General features: G+C 42.4%; 1 protein-coding gene across 1 annotated transcript in view; it reads left to right on the forward strand.

Moving 5' to 3' along the window:
* Positions 1 to 3218, forward strand: part of DTNBP1 (dystrobrevin binding protein 1) — a 179409-nt gene extending 176191 nt beyond the window's left edge. Inside the window, exon 10 of the mRNA XM_089682293.1 lies at positions 2355 to 3218. Coding sequence (XP_089538419.1) covers positions 2355 to 2611 — 257 coding nt within the window. The 3' untranslated portion in view covers positions 2612 to 3218. The remainder of the gene's footprint in view (positions 1 to 2354) is intronic.
* Positions 3219 to 18669: the final 15451 nt, after the last annotated feature.

The raw sequence follows: 18669 nt of genomic DNA on the forward strand, positions 1-18669 counted from the left end.
CTTCCTTACAAAAGTCTTCCAGTTCTTTGAGATTTCTGGGCTTTCTGTCACGCACTGCTCTTTTAAGGTCTATCCATAGATTTTCAATTATGTTGAGGTCAGGAGATTGTGAAGGCCATGGCAAAACCTTCAGTTTACGCCTCTTGATGTAATCCCCCGTGGATTTCGAGGTGTGTTTAGGATCATTATCCATTTGTAGAAGCCATCCTCTCTTTACCTTCAGCTTTTTCACAGATGGCATCAAGTTACCATCCAAAATTTGCTGAAATTTTATTGAATCCATTTTTCCTTCTACTCATGAGATGTTCCCTGTGCCACTGGCTGCAACACAACCCCAAAGCTTGATTGATCCAACCCCATGCTTAACAGTTGGACAGAGGTTCTTTTCATTAAATTCTGTGCCCCTTCTTCTCCAAACGTACCTTTGCTCATTCCGACCAAAAAGTTCAATTTTAACCTCATCGGTCCACAGAACTTGTTTCCAAAATGCATTAGGCTTGTCTATATGTTCATTTGCAAAGTTCAAACGATGATTTTTGTGGTGAAGACGTAGAAGAGGTTTTCTTCTGATGACTCTTCCATGAAGACCATATTTGTACAAGTATCTCTTTATAGTGGAATAGTGTACCACAACTCCAGTGTCTGCCAGATCTTTCTGGAGGGATCGTGCAGTCAAACGTGGGTTTTGAATTGTTTTTCTCACAATCCTGCGAGCTGTTCTGTCTGATATTTTTCTTGGTCTTCCAGATGTTGCTTTAACTTCCACTGTTCCTGATGACTGCCATTTCTTAATTACATTCCAAACAGAGGATATTGACATCTGAAAACGCTTTGCTATCTTCTTATAGCCTTCTCCAGCTTTGTGAGCGTCAACTATTTTCAGTTTCAGTTTTAGTTTTCTAGACAACTGCTTAGAAGAACCCATGGTGCTGATTGTTGGGGCAAGGTCAGATGAGTCTGGGCATTTAAAACCTTTGAGATTGACATCACCTGGTCTTCCCAGACGATGATTGAGAACAATCCATGACACTGGCAGGTCTCAGCTTTGCAAAGGGGGCAGTGCATGCTATAAATTCTGCAGGGTGCCCAAACTTTTGCAGACGCCATTTTTTTGTTTTCTGTTATTTTGAAAGTGTAAATGATGGAAATAAAATCTAACTTTTGTTGACATATTATAAGAATGTCTAATCTGTAATTTGATGCCTTTTGGAGATTTTTCCATCTTTCCTTGGCTTCTTTATGCACATTAATACAAATTTTTAGCTGGGGTGCCCAAACTTTCGATCCCCACTGTATGTTTGTTCAAAGTTTTATAGCTCATTGACTGCATTGCAACCATGCATCTTTTTGTAGACTACAGTTGTTCTTTAGCAATATATTACAGTAAATACACTGGATAATGTTATCACAAATAATCCTGCTCTGGGCCATAGGAAAGCTTGTTAAAACCTCACTTGACACATTCTTCACCGACAGCTGAGCACCTGCAGCAAGTAAATTAGAATGAGAACTTTATGCCATGAAGGTGTCTGTCATTAGACATGTAATGTGAAATACATCAGACCCAGATGGAAAAGACCATTCTGTACTTACACTTTTTATCAAGAAATCCATGGGTGGGGGGAAGGGGGGAAAGAAAAAGGGTGGCATTTTTTTATACAACCAAAATGTTGAACTTAAAAATCTGACAGATTTCCCGGCATCAACAAAAACAATGTGGATGCAGGGATCTCTTCCTCTGTGTCTTTTCATTCTGACAGCGGGGACTCTCCCCATCAGAATACACAGATCAGCACCGGAACCATTGGCTGAAAGTGCTGATCAAACGCTGGTTTTCCAACTGAAGTTGATCGTTAAACCGGCTTCTGTTGAACAGTCAGCAGTACACACGGACTGAAAGTTGGCTGGTTTCTGACAATTTTTGGTCCTTGTATATATACCCTGCTTATTTCAGGGTCTTCAAATTATCAGCGAGCTTCCTGTATATGACTGGTACATATACTGTAGGAGATCTTTATTGTACATTTATACATTGCTACAGTACAAGATGGAAACTGATGGGGAGATTTACTAAAATTGGAGCACTCAGAATCTGGTGCAGCTGTGCATGGTAGCCAATCAGCTTCTAACTTCAGCTTGTTTAGTTAGGCTTTGGCAATAAAACCTGGAAGCTGATTGGTTTCTTTGCAGACGTGCACCGGATTTTGGACTCTTTAGTAAATAAACCCCTGAGTGTTTTCGTGCACAGGCATTGTGAATGAGCCATTACCTACAGAATTATAACTGACTTTAATTCCACCTTATAAATATGTTTTCTAACAACCCCTCTTTTGTGCTCTCTCCTCATGTTGAAGGCCCTGATTTTGATTCCTGCCGCAATGAAATCACTCTTCAGGTCCCCAGCCAAGCAGAGCTTCGACAGAAACTGTCCTCGCTGTCCTCTACATGCACTGATTCAGCCAGTCAGGAAAACAGTGAAGACGGAGAGGAGTCACCAGTTATCCAATCAGATGACGAGGACGTCCATGTGGACTCTGTACTTCCAAATGTTAGCCATATTATTAAAGCCCATTCTGATGTTAGCGATGAAAGCGATTCGCACACAGCATGAGCAGCGTCTTGGTGTTTTCTGGGAACAAAAGCTAGCCTGTACTAATACATCCCTAAAGTCCAAACACCTGCTCACATACCATGCAAAGGTTCCCTTTAATGATTTACACAAACGATTGTGTATTGGGGTCATTTTATGAGGATATGAGTGTTTGAAATAAAGTCGGCTATGTAGAAAGGAGCCAGTGGTGACAAGTGAATCTCCCTAGGCAGGCAGATCTGTCTATGTACTGTTCCAGCAGTGCAAGAGTTTGCTTAGATTACAAGGGAAATGTTGTACTGCTGTCTACTGAGGGTTTCATTCAATACTTAGCAATATGGCCGAGTGCCATCGGGCAGAAATTGTGGATTTGCACAATTGGAAAAGAGTCCAAATATATAACTACAGTCAATAGATAATTATTTGTGACACTGTATGTACCCAGATGGTGTTTCATTTCCCCCAGAAGACAAATGTCTCCTGAGAGAGGGCACATGGGAATTCAGGTTTGTAATACATATCAGGGATATAAGCCTGAGGAAAATTTCCACTTCATTAAACCAGTATTAGATTTTTCCTGTGCCAATTACTGTGTACTTTTCCTTGATGAATAAAATTTCATACCACAGATCCTGGCCTATTCTATTCGAAATTTGTCATGAAGAAACAAGAATCTACAGTATGCTACCATCCAAGCACTAATGAGATGTTGAAAGCTCAGCACAAGTCCCTCTCCTTTTTATCTCCTATAGTCCTGTGTATCCCCCCATCTGGTTTATGACATTGATTTTAACTTGGAAATTCATTTGGATACCTTTTTCTTCATATAAATTTGTAGATTAGTGACAGCACTAGGTCAGACTCTAGTACCTATTGGTTTGCACCATCATATATACTGTATAGACCCTGTAACAGCAAACAGAGGCTGGTAATATATTGTTTGACATTTTATATAATTCTATGACTTCAACAGGGTAAAACCGGCCACACATGGATCAAAATTTGGCCAGTTCAGCAGGAACCAGCTGAATTTCAATCCATGTACAGTCTAGCTGGTTGTACACAAGTCCATCAATCAATTGACTTGTGTACAGCCAGCCTGTCAGGTTTTTCCCTGAATGATCAGTGCTGCTGGCTATAGCCAACAACTCTGACCATTGTATCAGTGGATCCTGCTGTCGGAATACAATAGCTCAGAGAGATGGGTTCCCCCATCCACAACAATGTCTGGATGGGAGAACCGGTTCATTCTATTCGTTCAACCTACTGGTTAAACGAAAAAAAAAATGAAACATTTATGGCTTGCCTAAAAAGTGCAAAACTGGCCACACACAAATTAATTGATTCCACATCCATGCTAATTGGTATAGATGGAGGAATTACAGATGTTGGCTATTGTATTTTGCTGCTAAATACCTGCACAGTGCTTTCATCTGATGGGTTGCAATCACTGTTCGGCTAAATATTTCAGACCAGTTCCATCTACAAAAGTCGACTGAAAAATCTACTTTTGTCGAGTGGGGGTTCCCAACAGAGCCATCCACAATTACAATATTGGCTGATTCTTCAGGTATTGGCTAACATTCTGAAAGTGTACGGCTGGCTTACCTACAGCTGTTTGAAAAACAAATTTAAAAAACGCTTCTAATCATCATGTTTACAATCTTCAGTCTTTCTGCTGGGTGTTGGCATGAATGAACTACCGCGATTATGCATATGAGTTACATCATCCAAGGCCAAACAATCAAGATCCCAAATGGAACTGGGTAGAAGATGTCAGCACCATCGAGGGAGCCTGTAGACATTGCATCACTGGAGTGAAGGCGAGTATAGTGCTACTAAGTGTTTTCATTTTTGTTTAGAATTTCCACTATTAAGTGATGTACAGTACGTTATATTGCCAAAAGTATTGGGACGCCTGCCTTTACACGCAGATGAACTTTAATGGCATCCCAATCTTAGTCCATAGGGTTCAATATTGAGTTGGCCCACCCTTTACAGCTATAACAGCTTCAACTTTTCTGGGAAGGCTGTCCACAAGGTTTAGTAGTGTGTCTATGGGAATGTTTGACCATTCTTCCAGAAGAGCATTTGTGAGGTCAGGAACAGATGTTGGACAAGAAGGCCTGGCTCACAGTCTCCACTCTAATTCATTCAAAAGGTGTTCTTTCAGGTTGAGGTCAGGACTGTGCAGGCCAGTCAAGTTCTTCCAACCCAAACTCGCTCATTTATGTCTTTTTGGACCTTGCTTTGTGCACTGGTGCGCAGTCATGTTGGAACAGGAAGGGGCCATCCCCAAACTGTTTCCACAAAGTTGGCAACACGAAATTGTAAAAAATGTCTTGGTATGCTGACGCCTTAAGAGTTCCTTTCACTGGAACTAAGGGGCCAAGCCAACCCCTGAATAACAATCCCACACCATAATCCCCCCTCCACCAAACATTGCACTTGACACAATGCAGTCAGGCAAGTACTGTTCTCCTGGCAACCACCAAACCCACACATGTCCATGAGATTGTGAGACAGAGAAGTGTGATTCGTTACTCCAGAGAACACATCTCCACTGCTCCAGAGTCCAGTGGCGGCGTGCTTTACACCATTGCATCCGACACTTTGCATTTCACTTGGCAATGTAAGGTAACCCCGCTCTGTCATTTTACGTGACCTACCACTTCGTGGCTGAGTTGCTGTTCCCAGTTGCTTCCACTTTGTTGTTGATACCACTAACAGTTGACTGTGGAATATTTAGTAGCAAGGAAATTTCACTGATGGACTTATTGTACAGGTGGCAACCTATCACGGTACCACGCTTGAATTCACTGAGCTCCTGACAGCGACCCATTCTTTCACAAATGTTTACAGAAGCAGTCTACATGCCTAGGCGCTTGATTTTATACACCTGTGGCCATGGAGGTGATTAGAACACCTGAATCCAATGATTTGGAGGGGTGTCCCAATACTTTTGGTAATATAGTGTATTTGTATATGGTTATTCATTTTGCCATATACAGTATAATTTCAACTGACCTATAAAACGCATAGCATTGAATGATTTTTTTTTTTTTTAAATACTTAAAGAGGAGCTCCAGTCTCCCCCACCAAAAAAATTAAAGTCATCAGCTACAAATACTGTAGCTGCGGACTTAACCACTTGCCTACCGGGCACTTTTACCCCCTTCCTGCCCAGACCAAGTTTCAGCTTTGAATTTTCAGCTCTCATATTTTGAATAACAATTGTGTGGTCTTGCAATGCTGTACCCAAACTAAATTTTCAGCATTTTTTTTTAAACAAATAGAGCTTTCTTTTGGTGGTATTTTATCACCACTGGGGTTTTTATTTTTTGCTAAACAAACAAAAAAAGACCAAAAAATTAAAAAAAAAAGTTTTTCTTCGCTTATGTTGTAATGTTTTGTAAATAAGTAAATTTTCTCCTTCACTGATGGGCACTGTTAGGCAGCATTGGGCACTGATAGGCGGCACTGGGCACTGATAAGCAGCACTGATGGGCACTGTTAGGTGGCACTGATTCAACTGATGGGCACTGATTACCAGCACACATGGGTACTGATGGGCACTATTGGCCGCACTGATGGGCTACACTGATCACCAGGACACTGATGATCAGTGCCCTGATGATGAGTGTAGATGTCCCCCTGCGAAATGCCACTTACCGGCTCTCCGCTCCTCACGTGCTGTCAGAGTCAGGAGAGGACTGCTGATAACGGCATTTCCTACCTACCCTGTGATCAGCTGTGATTGGACGCAGCTGGTCACATGGTAAAAGTGGCTGTGATTGGCACCTTCCTTAGTTATGTGATCAGCTGTGTTCGAAGGACACAGCAATCACAGATCGCGCAGTACATGCCCCAGGGGGCACGTGGAGGGTGTGGTCCTGGGAGGACACCCATGGACACCCTCCCAGAACTAGCCAACCATGCTGTAGCTGTCTTTTGGCTATAGAGTGGGTGGGAACTGGTTTGTATAAGGACATTTACCTGTCCAGTTATCCAGCAATATCCTTACTTGAGCCAATTCTTCAATTGGCTTCGGGTGCAGGGGCTGCCACCTTTGGTAAGGGGAACCAGCAATGAAGCCAGGTTCCTACTACGCATGCGCAAGCCACGCTGCGCTTTGTGAATGGTCCCACAGTCTTCTGGGTCCTGTGATGTGTCTCAGTAGGTTGTGGGAGGAAGGAGGAGGGGGTCAAACTTCTGCACAGATGTGGCGATCTGACAAGAAGTGGGAACAGGTACCTATCAAAACCAGGTGCCTGCTCCTCTGCAAAAAGTTCCAAATGTGGCAGTGGAGGGGGGGAGGATGCAAACAAGTGTTACATGCGGTTTTGGGTGAAGTTCCCCTTTAACAAGAGCAGCTAATTTACTAAGAAGTTAAAAAAGCTCTGATTAGCAGAGATCATGAACAGGGAATTGGGATAAAAACACTTCTGTGCACATAATTGGATGCCATGGCTGACCTCCTTCTGAAAATGCTAAATGCCTAGCTGTGTCTGACTTTAATGCCTCTGAGCCACAGACAAAACAAGCATTTGGTGATGAAAGAAAAAGTCAGATCTCCTTTTCTCTCAGGTCAGAGGCTATTTTTTTTCCTGGTTCATCTCTGCACAGCTATGATATGAGGAGTACTCACATAGTTACATAGTTTCATAGTTAGTCTGGCTAAAAAAAGCCAAAAGTCCACCCAGTTCAACCATATTAAAAAAACGTTATAATCCTATACCCACAGTTGATCCAGAAGAAGACAAAAAAAGCCAGCAAAGCATGATCCAATTTGCTCCTGCTGGGAAAACATTCCTTCCTGATCCCCAGAGAGGCAATTGGATATTCCCTGGATCAACTTTAAATATAAATGTTAGTATCCAGTTATATTCTGTGTATCCAAGAAAGAATCCAGGCATTTTTTGAAGCAATCCACTGAGCTGGCCAGAACCAACTCTTGAGGGAGTCTATTCCACATTTTCACAGCTCTCACTTTGAAGAAACCTTTCCGTGTTTGGATATTACATTTCTTTTCCTCCAGACGTAAAGAGTGCCCCCTTGTCCTCTGTGATGACCTCAGGGTGAATAGCTCTACACCGAGTTCACTATATGAACCACTGATGTATTTATACATGTTGATCATATCCCCCCTTAATCTCCTGTTCTCAAGAGAGAATAAATTCAGTTCCTCTAATCTTTCCTCATAGCTGATCTCCTCCATGCCTCGTATCAGTTTGGTTGCCCTTCTCTGTACTTTCTCCAGTTCCCCAATGTTCTTTTTGTGAATTGGTGCCCAAAACTGAACTGCATATTCCAGATGAGGTCTTACTAATGATTTGTACAGGGGTAATATGATATCTCTCTCTCTGGAGTCTATACCTCTTTTAATACAAGAGAGGATTCTGCTCGAAGCCGCAGCTTGGCATTGCATGCCATTATTAAGCTTTAACCCCACATAAAGGACTTATAGGAGACCTGACATAAATAAAATCAGAGCTGCCATTATTGACCTCCTTCTGAAAATACTATTTGGCAGTGACATTGGTACTCTGCTTCAGCTCTTTGAAGTCACTGACTTGGAACAGCTATGCAGGAAATGAATTCAAAACGTCTGACCTGAACATGTAATCTTGGCGATTGACTCAGAATATACTGAAGTCAATAGGTCAGCGTAACAGCTAAGCAACCTGCATTTTCAGAAGGTGGCCAGTAGTAAACTGACCCATGTTTTTGTCTTTTTCTCTATGTACAGAACAGATCATATTAATGTTAATATTCTTTTTCATTTCATGTGTGTACATGAGAGCAACAACATTTGTTTGTTACATATGCAAGCTCTGCTTTGCAGTTCTACAAATTAGTTGTGCTTTACTGCTTCTTCTCACTATGCAAGTTGGAGTCAGCTGACTCATCAGCTTACTTACCGTATAAATCCAATATCTTTATCTCAGTGGTTGTTGCACAGGAGGCACAGCGTTAGCACATAGTCATTGAGAACTCCATCTAGTTGCTAATCTACGCAACTATGGACGTCCTCCCAGAACCATGCCCCCTGGTCACGGATTGAGGTAAAGGGCCAATCAGAGCAGCCCTTTACCATGTGTTCAGCTGTGGTCAATCACAGCTGATCACAGTGTAAACAGGAAATGCCAGTTATCGGCAGTGTTCTCCTCACGCTGAGAGCGCATGAAGACAGGAGGGCCAGTAAGTGGCATTCCTCAGAGGGGACATCTGCACTGATCATCACGGCAGTGATCATCAATGCCCTGATTATCAGTGTTGCCCCATCAGTGCCAGCCAATAGTGCCGATCAGTGCTGGCTGTCAGTGCCGCATATTGGTGCAGCCTCACACAGCTGATCACAGTGAAGGAGAAAAATCACTTATGTACAAAACTTTATAACAGAAAATAAGAAAAATGTTCCACTTTTTTTGGTGATTAAAGCGGAGCTCCACCCAAAAGGGGAAGTTCCTCTTTAAGGACTGCTCCCCCACTCCCCATTAAGGATTGGAACCTTTGGAGGGCGGGAAGGGGAGTGGGTACCCAAATTTGACAGGTACCGGCTCCCACTTCTGGTCCGAAGCAGAAGGTGTCCTCCCTGTAGTCTTTTGGGACACATGACAGGTCCCAGAAGACTACAGGACCATTCATGAAGCTCATCGCTAGTCGCTCATGCGCAGTGGGTACCCGTCTGTGCAGCTGCAAGCTCTTGCAGCCGGGTGCCCACACTGAAGATGCCGGCCTCCTGGAATACAGGACAGCCGGTGAAACGGGCTGTGGGACACACACCGAGGGACAGGTGAGTGGCTGTTTTTAAAAGTCAGCAGCTACAGTTTTTGTAGCTGCTGACTTATTTTTTGACAGGGTGAGTGGAACTCTACTTTAAATACCAACAAAACAAAGAGCTATTTGTCTCAAAAAAAAAAAAATTTACTTTGGGTACATTGTTGCATGACCGCGCAATTGTCATTCAAAGTGAAACTTTTTACACTCGACTGCCCATAGAACAGAGCGGGCTTTGTCTGTGTCTGCCCTGCAGAAATTGAGTGGACACAGACTTGTCATCCACCCGCTCTGCTCATATCCTGCACTGATAATACAATTATATAAATAATCACGCTAGGATATCAATAAAACTAAAGAAAACAGCACAATATTGTAGGCACAATATACTCCAAATATAAAAATGCAGCGCTGCACTTTTATGTTACATATCCTACACTGAGCAATGCGGATTCCTCCCTGTGTGAAATAGGTCTTACATCAGCTAGGTAGACCTCTGTATTACATTGTTGTTGGTAAAATGTGTACAACTGCATTATACTTTCAGTGTTTCATCATTTACTGTCATTCATTGCAATAACCCCTTCAAAATACATTGGCAGATATCTGAATGTTTTCTCTTTTCCTTGTTAGCTACCATATTTCCTTCTGTTTTCTGTAACATTCACTGTATTTAGGTAGTAATAATGACCTTATGCCACTAGGAACTGTCCAATCCAATGTTTTCATTAGGAAACTCTCACTGCTCTTTTGCTACATTCTGCTGCTACCTTCATTTGCATGTGCCCTCTACAACATTCTCTGCCTGGCTTTATAAATAGAACTGAATGATTAGCCAGAGGATTGCAAGTGACTGTATAGAAAGAAAAAAACGTAAAACATTTCTAAATTCCATCTCAAAGACAAGATACTAAAAGTAATTTAGCAGGTTACTCATGGACATCTAGGGCTAGATCTGACTATAAAATCACTTTCATAAAGTGTGTTCATGAAAAATGGATTCTGCAGAAACACCTGTACCATAAAATACATTTTTCATGGGAAAAGATACTGCAGTGTGGTCCTAGCCCTGATAAATTATGGACAGGCTGACGCTTTTCTTGGAAATCAGATACTGAATCTTCGCACAGCCTCTGAGCCATTATAAATAGTGGCTGAGATTTGAATTGATCGCTGCAATGAATTGGACTTAGTGTTACAAAATGCAGGACCCTGCATTCACTATATCTGGTCTCCCACAGTACACAGAACAATGAAATGCAATCATTGTAGTAAATATAAACTGCTAAATACCTTTTCTCATCAGCAATATATAGCAGTCTTGAGACTTCTATCAGTGTCCAGCTGAGCACTGGTTAAAGCTTGTAGGAGGAGTTTTCATTCTGCTCTGACTGTCCTATGAGGCTGCATGACCTCTGACCTTCTCTGTGGACAGCGCTGATCAGCCCTGTGATGATCACATGCACCCTCCCAAGCAAAAAACTCTCTAGCAATACACAATGAACTGAGCATGTGCAGAGTGACTCCTAGAGCTCGGTACTATCAGGAGATGGATTGTGGCCTGTGGAAGAAGGGGAAGATCAGAGAAGACAGGATCAAACCGCCTTTTTACACAATGCAGAGGATTAACCCCTTTGGTTCCATAGTGAGTATAACAAGCATGCTTTACTGCATATACAGACTGATTTTACTGTTGCGGGCTTGTTCTTCCCCAAACCATGGTTTCAGGAAAGCAGAAGAATGTCACTTGAAGGTTAATGGTCAGCTAAATGAAACACAAAAAGGAAAAAAGAACAATGGGGTTTGGAAGACAGGATTTTGTAGAGCCACTAATCGAAAAGATAAAAAAAGAAACTTTGTGTCTGAAAATGATGGCGTAATACAATTTGAAATCTGTTAAAAAGTAAAGTGTTCCCAAACAATGTAATAGTCAAATACCTAAAGACAGCTGCAGACTCGTACAAGTCAGCTCCCAGCACTACATGTATGATGCAGCTCAGCTATCTAAAATACAGATCCTTTATGGGGGTAATTTGAAGCAAACACAAGTTCTCTTTAGCAAACAGATAGGGCCCATACAAGAGGGACAGTGCAATGCTGGAGTGAAGGGGAGCAACATTTGCCTGGGAGTAGACGACCTGGCAAGTGAAAGTGCTCTTACCATTCAGTAGACTCAGTAGTTCAGTGTGAGCTGCAGTTTCATGCTTTGCGTTTTGCTGCCAACCACACAAAAATAAATAGGTGTAGTATTAACCCTTTGACGCCCACCGCCTCCTGGCCCTTTAAGTGTTCTAAAAGCCAGGAGGCGGAGGCAGGCATTCGGGTCGTGTGACTGCTGTGATTGGGTGTCACAGCGGTCACATGATCGTAAAGCTCCTAATCACAAGTATGCAACGGGAGCTTACCGATCCTTATCAGCTACCGTGCTGAGAGCGTGCTCCCTGCGCGCTCCCAGCATGGTAACCAGCAAGGATAGGTAAGCTCCCGTTGCATACTTGTGATCGGCTAATAGTTTGAACAGGGGTACAGGTATGCAATCGCTCGGCGTCAAGGCCTACACACCGAGGAGCCACATACAGTGCTCAGCAAAAATGAGTACACCCCAACAGATTTGTCAGAAAACCTTTACTTTCCTTTCAGAATCAACATTTTCTATGGGGCACTATACTACAAAATACTCCCACAAATGCAGGCCATAGATTGCAAACAAGATCTATTTATTTGCACACACAAGAAAGTATTTTTCCGAACAAATTCATTCAAGACCATGTTGCAAAAATGAATACACCCCAATGAAAGTTTTAGGAGCAAAACTAAATTTTAGAAAAAAATCCAAATTAACTTCAACTACAGGTGAGTCAAATTATTCATTAAACAGGCGTCCAGCAGGCAGTTGATTATAAAAGGGCATTACTTTAACAATGAAAACCCCTTCTCATATCATGCTGTCAGCAATGGCACCACATGGAAGAGAAATGTCACAAGGTCTGAGAAATAAAATCATTTCTTTACACAAGAAAGGTGAAGGCTACAAGAAGATCAGCAAAGCTTTACTTATCAGTCAGAATACTGTAGCAAATGTGATACAAAACTTTAACAAAGATAGAACTGCAGCTATCTCACAGAAACGTCTAGGCTATCCATGGAATTTAACACCTCGACAGAAGTGTCTTCTGATGAGAAGGGTTGAAGAAAATCACCATGCAAGTTCACTACAGTTAGCTAAAGAAGTAGAAAGCCAAACTGGGGTGATTGTTTCCCGTGACACAATACAGTGTACACTGAAGAGGAATAGAATGCATTGGTGTCATTCACAAAGGAAGCCTCTCCTAAAGAGAATGCACACAAAAGCCCACCGAGAATTTGTCAGGGCCCATGCTGAAATAGAAGACTACTGGAACTCTGTACTCTGGAGTGATGAGACCAACATGCATGTTTTTGGAACTGATGGCTTCAAAACTGTATGGCACTGCAAAGGTGAAAGTGCAAAGAAAAATGTATGGTGCCTACAGTGCAACATGGTGGCGGCAGTGTTCTTCTATGGGGCTGCATGAGTGCTGCTGGTGTCTGGGAGTTGCATTTCATTGATGGTATCATGAATTCACACATGTACTGCTCTATATTGAAAGAGAAGATGTTACTATCACTCCGTGCCCTTGGTCGTCATGCACTTTTCCAACATGACAATGATCCAAAACACACATCTAAGGCCACTGTTGCCTTTCTGAAGGAGAACAGCATGAAAATGATTCAGTGGCCAAGTATGTCTCTGGATATGAATCCAATCGAACACCTATGGGGAATTCTGAAGAGACAAGTTGAGTATCACTCTCCATCAGCATCCAGGCTCTAGAGAAGGTAATTCGTGAAGAATGGAAAAAGATAGAGGTTGCAATATGTCGCCAACTTGTTCATTCCATGCCTAGAAGACTTGGTGCTGTCCTTACAAATCATGGAGGTCATACTGTAGTAGCAATTTTGGCAAACCAGAGAACTCCAGACACGGACTTGAGGAATACAACTGAATTATTATAAATAGAGCTGTTTTGACTCAATAGATGGCCTATGCTTTCATCTGCTAAGTGAGTTATAGAAAGCTTCTTACAAGCGTATATACCAATGATTACGTCACAAGGCATACATTTCTTCTTTCACGTTCTATTACTTTCAACAGGCTTTCTAAACTCTGCAGAATAACCTTGGACAGCAGCTGCAGATAAGAATCCCAGCTACGATCCGGTACAAAACTCACAGGAAATAAGGGAGGGGGAGTGAGCTGAAAACTTTGCAAGCAGATACTGTTAGAAATGTTACAATTTAAAGGGGAACTCTGCAATATCTGGGTGCTACTACATTCCCCCCTTTGATGATATCATAGCAACATTTTGAGTGAGATAAAGCATCACCAATTGATCACTGACCACCCAAATTATAAGGGGCTAAGGGCAGTCTAGCTGATCTTGGACAGCTAGGGGTTGATATTTCCACATTGCTATTACATGGGTTGCAGCCTTCCTAGCTTTCCTGAGCAAATATACTTATCATTTGACAGGTACTCCCTTTCCCATTCTAACCCATCCCGCAACCTTTCCTGGGGGAATAGTTTAGGTAAATAGCAGCGCATACTTCAAAGAGGCTCACTGCAGCATTGGGATTAGCTATTAGGGTACGGTTTATCAGCTTGCCTGTGGAGCCGTAGCTCTGTATGGTTAACCAGGTTTTAGTGGGTCCATAGGTGGGGTCATAACAGGTTACCTGGTTCCCTACAGTGCACATTGAATACATGTTTCATTATATACACTTGTCAGTTACTGTGCCTTCACATTGATAATGAAAATGATATAGTAACATTCTAGTGGTTACAGATCCTACTCTAATAGTCTCGATACACGGGTCACATGATCTGCCCTCCCCCCTATCATTCTAGTCAGGGTTATTATTATGGCTACCAGCAATTTTATTAAAACAGTTTTGTCAGGCATCATTTCGGTGTATATTCCCATCTTCCGCTGTGCGTTGACCAGTCAGCTTCCGAGTGTGACTGGAGCAGAGCTGAAGTTCTTCCTGCTGATCCAATGTATCCTTTTCTTCCGCCGTACGTAGACAGCTTCCAGGTATGTGTAACAGGGCTGGAGTTCTTCCTTCTGATTTCTCTGGGCAATGTTAGCTTTAAGGGGTCTTGAGGGTCTGCTTTACTCGACCGGAATCTGTGTGATCAGCAGTTTGCTTTGCCCTGGAGTGGTATATTCAGGGAGCCACCTCGGCCACCTAATGGCTGTGGGAGTAGGATTCCATCCTTTACGAAACTGCTGCCATCAGTGTAATATTCAACATCTGGGTTTCCCAAGGGACTGTCTCGCAAGTCTGCCCAACTTGCGTAGACTTCATCCATTACCTGGAGGCAGTCGTGTATTAGGGGTTCTTTTGAGGTGGGGAGTAGGGTGGTGGGGTTTAGAGTGTTAACAGTCTCTAAATGGATTTGAGGATTTTCACACAGCATGGCCTTTTATTTGACCTTCCGGCTGTTAGTGAACCAGTGATTTCCCTTATAATCCACCAATGCCTGAATGTGGTGTGGAACTCTGACATAGATTTCTTGACCCAGTGACAACTTGTCAGGGCTATTGCTGCGATAGCCCATAGGCAAGGTGGCGAACCTTGAGCTACAGTGTCCAGTTGTTTGGAAAGGTACGCCACCTGGCGTTGCTACTTCCCCAGGTTTCAGCACTCCCACTGCTATCCCGTTTCTCACTGACATACAGATAGTAGGTTTTTTATAGCCCGGTAAGCCGAAAGCAGGGGCTTGAATTAAGGAAGTCTTAATGTCCTGGAATGTTTGGTCTTGTTTTTTTTCCCATAGGAACGGTTCCTTCTCTCCCCCCTTTGTAAATCGATAGAGGGGCTTGGGTTCTGTGGCAAAGCTTGGTATTTAGATCCGGCAGAATCTGGCTGCTCCCAGGAATTCACACACTTGATGCCTGGTTGTTGGTGTAGGGATTTGGCGAACAGCTCCTTTCCTGCCCAATCCCAACTGTCTCTGGCCTTTTGATACTCTGAATTTTAGGTATTTTACAGTATTTTGGCACAACTGAGCCTTTTTCCTGGATACCTTATAGCCTGCCTTCCACAGTAGCTGTAGCAGTGAGCATGGGCTTCCAGGGGCCTAGCGGGAGGGAGCCTGGTCGGTCTCAGTACTGATCTTCATCTGGATACACAGAGCCTGCTAGCCCCACAAAATCTGCATATTTGTCTTCTTGCCTGTTCCTTTCATATCATCCATTATGAACTTGTCCCTCTCATGGCTCCCTTCTCATGGGGTCCGATCCTCGTCTCCCAGGTCCTTTTTTGGGGACACTCTCACTTCCAATGTTCTTCCTGTTTGCAATATGCACACTTATCCTTTCCCAGCCTTGCTACATAATCTCTCTTTTTTTCCACTTTCTTAGCCTCCTTCCGTCTAAACATCCCTAGTTCTTTTGGATCTCTCCATCAGAGCTTCTGCTAACATATCCACCTCCTTTTCCATTTTCCAATTCTTCACTTTTCTTGTTTTTCAATCCCTATTGACAAACACTTTCATAACTATTTCTAACTATGAAATGTTCATACCAACGAATCCTTCTTACTCTTGCAATTTTGACTTTTTATGGGGATGACCCTTTTTTTGGAAAGTAGACACCCCATGGAAAGAGACATGGTGAGTATTTTGCAGATCTCATTTTTTGTCACAAGGCTTTTAAAAAGAAAAAACCTTGGAGTATCTGCTTTCCAAAAGGGGTCTTTTGGTGGGGTGCTTCTACTAGTATATTTTTTTAATATCAGAGGCCTAGAGATTAAAACTGTGGGGGGGGGGGGGGATTTTTAAGAAAAAAAGGATTTATTTTACTTTTTCTTACATTGTCCCTTTCTTTTTCTTTATCACTTTCATGTACACTGCAGCTGATAAGCTCAAGTTCAGGAGCTTTTCTGCGTTTTTTTTTCAGCAGCCCCTGAACTCTCCGTAATGTTTTCCTATGTGTCCATGTACACTATGTAATTTACAGTTGATTACAGGCAGTTGAGTTTACAGTAATTTTTTGAGCGCACCAAACTTACGTTCAGAAGTAGATTTTATCAGCGTTTCAAATGCCAAACGCGGCTAACCGCGTTTACAAGCATTTGCTTTTATAAGCATTTTTTAACTGTTCCATATCCAGATGCTGTCCAGAGCCTTTTTTCATCATCAGAAATGCATGCAAAGTGTTTTCCATGTATTCAAATAGACCCGGTACTCCAGCGCAGTCAGTTCCAGGTTTTGCGTGAAGGAAAACATGGTAGAACGTGCCGCATTATGCTCATGATGGAATCCATAGTAAATACAACCAGAAAAGACAGGTAATCTCAACAAATACTGCTCTCTCTCTGCTTCTTCTCTCTCTATTTATCTCAAAATGTCTGAAATAGTTAATTTTTTACTGTTTTTCATTCTAGGCATTTTGGAAGGTCTCCTGAGGTTATCTTTAAAAAACACTTCTAAACGTAAACACGCATAAACACAGTATGCAAACGTGGCTAATACAGACGTTTTTTTAACCAACCTTTTCCAGCAGTCAGTTTCCATCGTTCAGAAGAGTTTTCCAAATGTCCCGTGTACATGGAGCCTTATTGTTATCATAGGGAATATAAATATCCCATGATAGCAATAGGTAGCAACAGGTACTCTTTTCTGAGAAATATGGGGTCTATTAGACTCTGGGTCTCTCCTCTGCCTTTAGTACACTTGATGATACCAGGATAAGTGTGATCAGTTTCTTTCCTAATTTAAAGATGGTGCTCTTTATATCTGATGAAATGTTGAAATGCTTGTTGCTTCCAGTTTCTTAAACCATAGAAATGATTGGAGCCATTACAGTCTCCGATCAGCACTATGGTCAGTCAGTGGAACTGCCGGCTGCATTCTCAGGTTTCCCGGTGGGACGGGAGAGCCTGAGAAAGCTGTAGAAGGCAGAGAGGAGGGGGGGACGTCCCTTCCCCCTACTTGTACAAGCAATCCAGCAGCTAGTTAGCCACAAGGATTACTTGTACATGAAAGCCAACCGCCAGCTGAAAAAAAACAATACCAGGATGATGCCTGTAACTGCAGGCATCATCCTGATATAACCACTCAAAATCCAGTGACGTACTAGTACGTTGCTGGTCCTTGTTGGGCATATATGTAACAGCAGAGAATATAGGCATATGATGAATCGGGTCTGTGGACCAATATAACTGCAATTTATTCTTTTTTGTAATGCCCATGTTGAGAGTTAGGTCCTAAAAAGTTTTAAATTCAGAAACCGTGACAGGTTTACATGTGAATTGTTTGGCAAGAGATGCATTTGGGTGGCCGGCGATGTATTCTTGTGCATATAAATTGCTTTGGCCCAATGGGTACAAATCTTCTGTGAAAAACAGCAGAGGGGCTAAACACTACTGCTGGCAATGAATGGGGCTTATCCTGCTAACAGTGCGTTTTCTGGGGACACTAGTATAGGTTTGTTCGTGATCAATATATTGATTCATGCAAACACTATACTAGTAATGGCAGTGATCAGCGACCTATAGCATTAGTGCGATAGTGTGTGGGCAATTTAAATATAGCGGACCCTGAATGGGAGAGGTGCTAACTGACCCTGATCCTTTCTGATGTCACTAGTGGCAGTACTACAGTGATCAGGTAAAAATATTATATACTGACACTGTACTAATGGCACTGGCTGGGGGACGGGTGATGAAAGGGTTAATAGGGACTTTTACTCAGTGTGCTGTTCTCTTTTCTCCCTGGACCCATGGGGGGGCCAGCACAGCCACAGCCATGAGAATGTGCGCTCACACTTGGAAATAGAAAGCGATGTAAGGGTACGTCACTTTGCCCAGAGCCACAGCTTGCCTCACATTGCTTGTGAGCGGCAATTAGTTAAGAAATGTTTCTCAATACTTTTTTTATTATTGAAAACAAATGCTTTCATCAGTGTAGTTACCATAGTAACATTCTACTACTCTGGGGGGTGATCAAGGTTTTTTTTGTTTTTTTTTAAACTTTGCTTTGCAGGAGCAACAAAGATTATTGCTCTTTCAAGGCCATGATTGCTTTGAATTGTTCATGAGAGTTGAAAAATTTAGTGATCTTTGATTTGCTACAGCAAATCACATGGTGCAGGGTGCTGTGATTGACCCATGTACCATGTGAGAGCTGTGGGCCAATCACAGCTTCCCAGGAAGAGAAGCAAAGCTGTCATGAATCAGATTGATTCATAACAACTTTGCTAGCATGTGATCAT

The sequence above is a fragment of the Staurois parvus genome, unplaced genomic scaffold (genome assembly GCF_062004578.1).
Source record: "Staurois parvus isolate SC_StPar_1 unplaced genomic scaffold, SC_StPar_1.0 ptg000287l, whole genome shotgun sequence".
NCBI classification, from domain to species: domain Eukaryota; kingdom Metazoa; phylum Chordata; class Amphibia; order Anura; family Ranidae; genus Staurois; species Staurois parvus.